This window comes from Muscardinus avellanarius (assembly GCF_963383645.1).
Source record: "Muscardinus avellanarius genome assembly, chromosome: 13".
Lineage (NCBI taxonomy): Eukaryota > Metazoa > Chordata > Mammalia > Rodentia > Gliridae > Muscardinus > Muscardinus avellanarius.
Genome location: NC_137799.1, coordinates 36637529 through 36648023, shown reverse-complemented (window position 1 = coordinate 36648023; position 10495 = coordinate 36637529). Strand labels below are relative to the sequence as shown.

At 46.9% G+C, this 10495-nt stretch overlaps 1 protein-coding gene across 2 annotated transcripts in view; it reads left to right on the top strand.

Annotated features, from left to right (window-relative positions):
• Positions 1 to 780: 780 nt before the first annotated feature.
• The window catches only part of NANS (N-acetylneuraminate synthase), a gene marked incomplete at both ends in the record, with an annotated part of 28475 nt that continues 18760 nt past the window's right edge, over positions 781 to 10495 (top strand). For both annotated transcript variants that reach the window (XM_080708509.1, XM_080708510.1), the window contains 2 exons: positions 781 to 912; positions 7056 to 7271. In XM_080708509.1, coding sequence (XP_080564635.1) covers positions 781 to 912; positions 7056 to 7271 — 348 coding nt within the window. The remainder of the gene's footprint in view (positions 913 to 7055; positions 7272 to 10495) is intronic.

Genomic DNA, 10495 nt, shown 5'->3' with positions numbered 1-10495 from the left:
GGGGTTTCTATACTTCACAGTTCTCTATTATTTATTTTCCTGCTTTAGAGAAAAAGGAGAAAGCTCAAGAGGACTATGAGAAGCTATTTATGATCAAGATCTGGTTAGTGGCAGCTGCTGGAATTGAATCAGCTCTGACATTATTTATTATTATTATTATTATTATTATTATTATTATTATTATTTTGGTGGTACTGGGGGTGGAACCCAGAGGCTTTCTACCTCCTGGGTATACTCCCAGACCTATTTTATATTTTTTTATTTGGAAACAGGGTCCCACTAAGTTGCTGAGAGCCTCACTAAATAGCAGAGGCTGGCCTTGAACCTGTGTGATCCTCCGGTCTCAGCCTCAGGAATGCTGGGATTACAAGCGTGCTCCACCACGCCCAGCACTAGAACTCCCGTTTTCTCTATTTCCTCGTAGGGCGCGCTCTGCCCGGGCCCTTAGGAGCTGGATCTGACTGATGTCTGCCGAGGCGGCCGTCAGCCACCTCCAGGAACATCAGCGGGACCCGGCGACCGTCACAGCCCGAGCTTCCCCGCCCGCAGCCGCAGACGCTGCAAGGAGGGGGCGGGGCTCCGCGTCCCTCCCCACGGTCTTCACGCGGAGGCTCCGCCCTCGGCTCTGATTGGCTGTCGGAAGCGAGGCGGGGCCGCGCGATTGGCTGCGCGGGGCCGCGGGCTGACGTGGCGGGGCGGCGTGCGGGCTGTGCACCGGATTGACCTGGCGGCGGCGGCCCGGCCGAGCTGGGCAGTGGGAGCGGAGGCGCGGTGGGCACCATGCCGCTGGAGCTGGAGCTGTGTCCCGGGCGCTGGGTGGGCGGACAGCACCCGTGCTTCATCATTGCCGAGATCGGCCAGAACCACCAGGGCGACCTGGACGTGGCCAAGCGCATGATCCGCGTGGCCAAGGTGAGGGGCGCGGCCGCGGGGCCCGGGACCCTTCCCCTCTCGCCCCTTGCATCCCCCCTGCCCTACGCTCGCCAGTTCCGTTGCCCCAGTCTTTGCCACCCCTCCGCCTCCTTCCTGACTTGTCTGCAATTGGGCGATTGATTACCTCCTAACACGACCTCTTTCCTTCCTCTTCTGGTGGGAAAATAGTCGCCCCCAAGCACAAGACTTGATCTTAACCCTGCCTGGCACCGCCATGCCTACCCAGCCTTCAAGATCTTAACCTCACGCCCCTTCCTGCCTTTCATATCTCATCCCTGACATCCTCCAGGATAGTGACTGACTCCCAGGAATTACAGCCCCTGGAAGTTGCCGTGGTCTCTTCTCACCTGCCATTCCCTATGTTCAAAATACGAAGTGGTTAAAAACTGGGGCTCTGCCGGGTGTGGTGGCGCACGCTTGTAATCCCAGCATTCGGGAGGCTGAGACAGGAGGATCGCGGTTCCAGGACAGCCTCAGCTACTACTTAGTGAGGCCCTTTGCAACTCAGTGAGCTGTTTCAAAATAAAGAATAAAAAATAGGGCTGGGGGTGTAGCTCGAAGGTAGAATGCCCCTGGGTTACATCTCCAGTACCGCAAAAAAGGGGGGGGCTCTGAGTTCAAATCATGCTAGTTACTTATTCTCTTTGAGCCTCTGTTTTCTTTTTTGAAAACTTGACTTCAAACCAGGCTTGGTGGTGCACCCCGGTATCCCAGTACTTGGGAGGCTGCGACAGGATGATCTAGTTTTAAAGCCAACTTCAGCAACTTAGTGAGGCTCTTAGAAACGTAGTGAGACCCTAGTTCCAAATAAAAAATAAAACAAGGTTGGGGTGTAATGGCATGGAGGTAGAATGCCCATGGATTTAATCCATGTTATCCTCTCTCCCCCAAAAAACCTACTTGATAATAGTTCCTATACTTAATAGAATTGTTATGAGGATCAAATGAGAGAATTCATGTAAACTCCTAGCACCGTACTGGACATAGAGGATTCCATAAATGTCAGCTATTCGTGATATGATGTTTATAAATATTCATGCCCCCTCCTCTCTCGGGAAATTTCCACTTATGTTCAGGACTACTTGGATGACCTTTCCATCCTCTCATGACTGTTTTTTTTGTGGAAGTCTAACCACTGGATCATAAAAGTACTTTACAAAAGTGACAGTCGCTAACGGTTTTTGGATTCTTACTCTATGAAAGACGGAGCCAAGTGCTGTAACCCATTTCCTGTTTTCTTCTAGAATACTTTCCCCAAACCTTTATCCGAGATAACTTGCCTTGACAGTCCTAAAGAATTTTTGAAATGGATAAGTGTAGCGATACTGTAAACGATGAAAAACACTTTTTTGGAAAAAAAAAAAAAGTCTTGCAGTAGTATACTGCAGGATATTGTGCAGAAACCTGAGCTGGAGATGTTTTGGTTGACAGGATCTCTTTTGGATATACCTTATTTCAGGCAAATTATGACTGGTGAAAGTGTGTGTGTGTGTGTGTGTGTGTGTGTGTGTGTGTGGTACTGGAGATGCAACCCAGGGGCATTCTACCTCTGAGCATACTCTGGCCCAATATTATTATTATTATTATTATTATTATTATTGTTATTGTTATTATTATTATTATTTTATTATTTTTTTTGGTGGTACTGGAGGTGGAACCCAGAGGCTTTCTACCTCCAGGCTATACTCCCAGATCTATTTTCTATTTTATTTGGAAACAGGGTCTCACTAAGATGCTGAGAGCCTCGCTAAGTAGCTGAGGCTGGCTTCGAACCTGTGGAATCCTCCTGTCTCAGCCTCCCAAGCGCGGGGATTACAAGCGTGCGCCACCACGCCCGGCAATTTTATTCTTTTATTTAGAAATGGGATCGCACTAAGTTGCAGAGGCTGGCCTCAAACCTGTGATCTTCCTGTCTCAGCCTCCAAAGTCCTGGGAATTACAAGCTTGTGACACCACACCTCCTGACTGGTGAAAGATTTTTCCTTTTGCTTTGGTGCCTGCATTTTGTCAAACAATTCCTTCATATCAGCTCACCAATCGAAGGCCCAGATTTCATTGCAGAAGATTAAACCTGTGTGACTTTCTTGTAGTAAGTTTTCAACTGTATATCCTCCAGGAACATTGAAGTCAATGAATCACAAGTTTGAGCTTCAAAGAGTGTATTTATGTAAAATTAAATGAACGCAGCAGCAGGCTGACTTTTTTTTCTGTCTAGAGGGGAAATGGATGAAATGCACCATTTCATATGTTTCCTTCAATAATCCAAGGCAGGAGACGCTGCTGATTGCATTTTAAAGGCTCAAAGAAGATAAGTGACTTGCCCAAGCGCACAAGGCTAGTAAATAATTTAGTGTGTTTGTGCGGAGCACAGGGATTGAACCCAGAGCCATTCCACCTCCAGGCCACACCCCAGACCTTTTATAGTTTTTCACTTTGAATCCGGGTCTCGCCCCATGCCACGTTGCTGAGCCGCAAAATGGCTGAGACTGGCCCTGATCCTTTGATTCTCTCTTCTCAGCCTCTCAAGAACAATAATGAGATTTTAAAATATCACTGTTCCTTGTCACAAGGCTCAGTTGTCCATGCCACAGGGCTCCTGGCTTGACACTGTAACATTGTTGTTTTTAGAGGGGAGTGAAGGAATTTCTGCTCTGCACTTAGAGGGCAGCCTGCTTTTCCAAGGTGTGGCCTCTTTGCAGGTCAGAGTTGTAAAAGCACCTGGAGATCCTGAAGCCATAGAAGCAAAATTCGTTTTTCTCTCGTATGTTCTCTCTTTTGATTTTGTAGGCTCGTTCTCCAGGGGGAGGGCAGAGCTGAGGCTGTGTTCTAGTACAGTGAGCTCTGGACTAGAGTCAAGACGCTGTTTATTAGCTGAATAATCTTGGGTGGGTGACTTTCCTTCTCTCGGCCTTAATTTTTCGGGGTTTTTAATATGTGCGTGCGTTGTTTAAAATTTAAAGCAGGAAGATTTCTTGAACTCCTTTTATTTGGGGATTTATTTATTCTGACTTTGCTGCCATTTGTAGATGGGGTCACATTTGCAAGTTTAGTTACCCAGAGTGTATTTTGTATAAGTTGCCTTATTCATACAACAAATCTTTTTTTTTTTTTTTTTTTTTTTTTTTTTTGCGGGTCTGGGGATGGAACCCAGGGGCATTTGACCTCTGATCTACACCCCCTGCCCTATTTTTTATTCTTTATTTTGAAACCGGGTCTCACTGAGTTGCAGGCTGGCCGCGGACCGTGCCACCACACCCGGCTTCATCATGGGATTCTGATGCTTGCTTTTGCCAGTAGAGAAGCAGTAAAACCTTGAATGAAGGAACTGTCAGCATTAGAGTAGAGCAGTGACATGAACTGTGCTTTCCAGGTTTTTTTTTTTAATGGTACTGGGGATTGAGACCAGGGACATCTACCTCCAAGGTAAACCCCCAGCCCTATTTTACTTTTATTTATTTACTTTTATTTCTTTTCTTTTACTCATCAACCTAGGGTCTCGCTAGGTTGATGAATCTCACTAGTTGCTGAGGCTGTCCTCGGACCTGCAGTCCTCCTGTCTCAGCCTCCCAGGTACTGGGATTAGAAGTGTGCGCCACCATGCCTGGCTGCAGGGACTGTACTTTTTTTCTTTTTCTTTTTTTTTCTTTTGGTACTGGGGGTAGAACCTCAGGCATTCTACCTTTGAGCTACACACCCAGCCCTTTTTTTTATTTTTTATTTTTTTGAAACAGGGTCTCACTGAGTTGCAAAGGGCCTCACTAAGTAGCTGAGGCTGTCCGTGAACCGGGATCCTCTGTCTCAGCCTCCCAAATCCTGGGATTACAAGTGTGTGCCACCAAGTCCAGTGAAATAAAATTTTATTAGAACACAGCCACATTCATTTGGTCACATATTGTTATGGCTACTTTCAGTCCATCATGCCTAGCTGGGACTGTATTTTCTGAACCTAGAGTTCACTGTAGCATTGAACAGATAAATCTTCATTTTTAGAAAAAAGTGGAGGTACCTGCTTTCTCCCCACACATCTGTGACTTTGGTCAGGCCACTCTTGGGGTCTTCATTTAAGCAATGAGAAGTCTTTTGCCCACAGTCACTTGCAGCATCAAATCCTGACTGTGCCGTCTTGTAATTTTTTTTTCTTTCTGGGGATGGGGGTGGTAGTATTCTCAGCACTGATGTTTCTGGTCCTGAGAGGTTTTCAATAGTGTGAATACCTCTGTGTAAAGAAATGGCAGAGAGCTGAGACTTTTGAGGATTTTACTTAATCTTTCTATTGAGTAGTTTTTAAGAAACAATCTTGAGTTTGGAAGCAGGTTTGTAATAGAATTAGAGCCTTTATAATTAGACAATCCAGTTTGTTTGTTTGTTTGTTTGTTTGTTTATTGCGGGTCTGGGGATAATACCGAGGCATTCAACCTCCGAGCTATACCCCCTGCCCTATATTTTATTCTTTATTTTGAAACAGGGTCCCACTAAGTTGTGGAGTGCCTCACTAAGTAGCTGAGGCTGTCTGCAAACCATGGTCCTCCTGTCTAAGCCTCCCAAATGCTGAGATTGCAAGCATGCGGCACCATGCCCGGCCCTATTTTTATTTTTATTTGTAGTATTAGAGATTGAATCCAGGACCCTGTACATGCCATGCAAGCACTCTTCCACTGAGCTATACCGAGCTATATCCCCAGTCCTTTTTTTTTTTTTTTTGTACTGGGGATGGAACCCAGGGGCCATCTACCTCCAGGCTACACTCCCAGACCATTTTATATTTTATTTGGAAATAGGCTCTCACTAAGTTGCTAAGAGCCTCACTAAGTAGCTAAGGCTGGCTTCGAACTTGTACAATCCTCCTGTCTCAGCCTCCCAAGTACTGGGATTACAAACGTGCACCACCAATCCCGGCTTCCCTGGTCCTTTTTAATTTTAATTTTATTTTGAGACAGGACCTGCTAAGTTGCCCGGGTTGGCCTCAATCTTGTGATCCTCCTGCCTCAGCCTTCCCAGTAGCTGAGATTACAGGTGTGTGCCGCCACACCCAGCTCTAGGTTTTATATTTTCACTTCTAGTCAGTAGAAATCACCTAAGCGGGGCATTTCTCAGGTTTGTCAGTTTGCTTTTCGCTGCAGGACCTGGTAGAACAAAATGTCATGCTGAGAGCAGAATGGCTGTTGTTCGCTTCAGAGAACCAGGCCCAGGGCTCAGTCCCTTTGTTTTCCTGTAAGAGACGCCTCGGAATGGTTTACAAATTCTATGGCTAGTCCAGATTGTTCTTGGTATAGATGGAAAAAATGGATCTAGAAATGGGAAATGACCTTATCTATTTTTTGTGTGTGGGTTTGGGGATAGAACCCAGGGGCATTTGACCTCCAAGCTACACCCCCTGCCCTATTTTTTATTCTTTGTTTTGAAACCGGGTCTCACTGAGTTGCAGAGGTCTCACTAAGTAGCTGAGGCTGTCTGCGAACCGCGATCCTCCGGTCTCAGCCTCCTGAATGCCAGGATTACAAGTGTGCGCCACCACGCCCGGCTAACCTTATTTAAGAGTTAAGACAGAATCTGATTTTTTTCTCCCAAATCCTGGCCCAGTGCTCATTTTACTGTCTTCTGCTAAGTTACAGAACTTTAAATCTTTCTTAATTTTTTGATATGTTACTTTTTTTTTTTTTTGGCAGTACTGGGGATGGAACCCAGAGGCATCCTACCTCTGAGCTATACTCCCAGCTCCGATTTTATTCTTTCTTTTGAAACAGGGTCTCACTGAGTTGCAAAGGGCCTCACTAAGTAGCTGAGGCTGTCCTCGAACCGCGATCCTCCTGTCTCAACTTCCCAAATACTGGTTTCACAAGCGTGCGCCACCACGCCCAGCTTGTTACCTTTAATGTTATAATTCAAAAAAGTCCTAAGATTTTATGCATTTTAAGAGGGAAAGTGTGTGCGTGTACCGGTCCCAAAACCCTTTTATTCCTTGCAGACTTCCTGCTCCTCCTTCTCCTTTTCGGGGCCCTTAACCTCTCTGTCAATCCTGATTGTTTCTAAAGATAGTGATGCCACAGCAGTTGCCCCAGCATTGCTGTTGTCTCTGGGAATCCATGACAAGTCACTGACAGGAGCCCTGCCGTGCTTCACAGGAGTGTGGGGCCGATTGTGCCAAGTTCCAGAAGAGCGAGCTGGAGTTCAAGTTCAACCGGAGAGCCCTCGAGAGGCCCTATACTTCGAAGCATTCCTGGGGGAAGACCTACGGGGAGCACAAACGCCACCTGGAGTTCAGCCATGCCCAGTACAAGGAGCTGCAGCGCTATGCCCAGGAGGTCGGCATCTTCTTCACCGCCTCTGGCATGGATGAGGTGAGCCCCCTGCCATTTGCCATTTTAGCAGAGCCTGGGGGATAGCAGGAAGCCTGGTGGCTTTGGGCTTAGAGCCAGCTCCAGCCCTGTGGTCTCTTTTACGTGCCTAACAACTAATAGGGAAGCCAAGGCCCAGTAAGGTTTGTGAAAGGGTACCGCCATAGTTTGATTGATTGATTGATTGATTATTTGCAGTACTGGGGACTGAACTTAGGGGCATTCTACCTCCAAGCTACAACCCCCCCCCCAGCCCTACCCTGGAATTACAAGCGTGTGCCACCATGTCTGGCTGTTTCATAGATTTATTTATTTATTTATTTGCGGGTGTGGGGATGGAACCCAGGGGCATTTGATCTCTGAGCTACACCCCCTGCCCTATTTTTTATTCTTTATTTTGAGACCAGGTCTCACTGAGTTGCAGAGGGCCTCAGTAAGTAGCTGAGGCTGTCTGTGAACTGTGATCCTCCAGGTCTCAGTCTCCCGAATGCTGGGATTATAAGCATGCGCCACCACGCCTGGCTCTGTTTCATAGTTTTAAAAACAAGTGGTCTGCTGGGTGGAGTGGTGTCCACTTGTAATCCCAGTACTTGGGAGGCTGAGACAGGAGGATGACAGGTTTGTGGTCAATCTTAGCTACTTAGGCCCTCTGCAACTTAAGTGAGACCCTGTTTCAAAATAAAGGATAAAATAGGGTTGGGATTATAGCCTGAAGGTAGAATGCCCCTGGGTTCAATCCCTAGTAAAACACACACACACATACACACACACACACACGCACACACACACGGAATAAAAAATTGGACTGGGGGTGTATCTTGGAGAGAAAATGTCCCTGGGTTCATTCCCCAATATAGCAAGACAAACAAACAAACAAAACAACAACAACAACAAAAAGCCAAATGGTCTCTGTAGAAGAGGGCTGCACCCCCAGGGTCCCTCAAGCTCGTGGTACGCCCCAGGGGGCCAGGTTCTCCCAGTGGAAAGTGGTCTGGATTAGGAGCCAGGGCCCTGCTGAAGCCTGACTGGGTTGGGTGGGGTGGTATTATCCAGAGGGAGAGGCTCACAGGCCAGTCATGGCAGCTTCCGGCTTGGCCATGATGACATCCTGGAAGAGTCCAGCTGGTGCCCGGTTTCAGGTTACATCTGACTGTGACAGAAATGTTCTTAGGTTTAATCTAATACCTACTTCTGGAAGGCTATCCTGGCTCAGAACATAGCTCATTTGTAGAATGCTTTCCTCACATTTGCAAGGCCTTGAGTTCAAGCCCCACTGCTACCAAAAAAAATTTTAAAAAAAGGAAAGAAAGAAAAAGAAAAACATATATATATATATACTGTACCTCTGAGCTACATCCCCAGTCCGTGTGTGTGTGTGTGTGTGTGTGTGTGTGTGTGTGTGTGTGTGTGTGTGTGATTAGAGATTTAGTCTAGGGGCCTTCTACCTCCCAGCTATGTCCTCAGAACTATTTTATTTTTATTTGGAAATAGGGTCTCACTAGGTTGATGACAGTCTCACTACTTATGAGGCTGTCCTCAAACCTGTGATCCTCCTGTCTCAGCCTCCCAAGTACTGGGATTATAAGTGTACACCACCACATCTGGCTTAAACCCAGGCCTTTTTATTTTTTATTTTGAGACGGGGTCTTGCTAAGTTGCCCAGGCTGGCCTTGAACTTGTAGTCCTCTTGCCTCAGCCTCCTGAATCGCTGGGCTAACAGGCATGCACCATGTAGCACTGTGCCAGGCCATAATGCCCTACTTTTAAAGTATACATTAAGCAGGGCTGGTAGTGCACATTTGTAATCCTTGTACTTGGGAAGCTGAGACAGGAGGAGTTTAGGTTCAGAGTTTTCCTAAACAACTTAGTGAGGCTCTCCACAAGTTAGTGAGAGCCTGTTTCCAAATAAAAAATAAAATGGGGCTGGAGGTAGAAGACCCTGGGTTCTACCTCTAGTACTCCCGCCCCAGTGTACATTATAGGACTGGGAATGTAGCTCAGTGGTAGAACACTTGCTTGGCATGCACAAGGCCCTGAGTTTGGTTCCTAGCACTACTAAATAAATGAATAAAGAAAGAAAGTATACTTTATAGTTTACAGGTTATCTTCACCATCTTCACCTCCAGTGATATATTGAATCCCTACAGTACCTTGTCTTATTGGTAAGGAAATGGAAGGTCAGATGAGCTGGGAGGTTTGTTCAGGGTTATACAGCTAGGAAGTGGGTCTCGCAGGCAGCAAATCTGATGCCCAGTGCTGTGCGCTCTGCATGGTCCCTCAGCTGCTGCCGGCTGGGCTTCCCAGTGCATTTGATTCACACGGAAAATGTCTGAAAGGTCAGCAGTCTCTGGGCCTTCCCCTGCTCTTCTCCACCCTTCCCATTGGCTCAAGTCTGATGTTAGATGGAGACTCCCTTGAAGGAAGGAGACAGAAACCGACCCAAGAGGTTGTTGAGATATATTGATGGCCTTCAGTTTACTGCCCTGCATGCTGAGACATGGGCCTCTCTCTGCATCCAGTTCCGAATCGAAGAACTGGGCTTGCTCCAATTCATTCTGAACTGATGCCACACCAGCCTCTGTTCTAGGAAGGAATGAGAAGTCACCTGAGGACTGGCGACAGAACCAACCCGCTCCAGTAAGACATTCCAGGGATGCTAATCCTGAGGGTATGCCCAGCCTGGAGAGTGTCTTGTCTCTAGAAAATAGGATTGTTTTTCAACAGATAAAACAGTGTTTTGCCTCTGGTTAAATGTTGTTCTTTCAAAACACTGAACCCTTGGAGGACCGCAGGTAGAATCAGGCTTGGTGGCCTAGGGGCCAGGCGCCCTGAAACTGGGTATTTTCTTGTCCTTTCTTAAGTAGTACTTGCTCCAGGAATTCTTCTCTGTGTCTCTGCTTGGTCCAGGCTCTCCCGACTCCGTAAGTTCTCATGGTGCCCTCTATTTCTGTGATTACTGTTTTGTTTGTGTGTGTGTGTGTGTGTGTGTGTGTGTGTGTGTGTTTGTGTGTGTGTTTCTGAGGATTGAACCACCCAGGAGCATTCTACCTCTGAACTACACCCTTAGTCCTATTCTATTTTTATTTTGAAACGGGGTCTTGCTAGGTTGCTGAGAATCTCACTACTGATCGAGTCTGTCCTTGAACCTGCGATCTTCCTGTCTCAGCCTCCCAAGTACTGGCATTACGGGCATGCGCCACCACAAGTGGCTTGTAATTCCTGTTAAA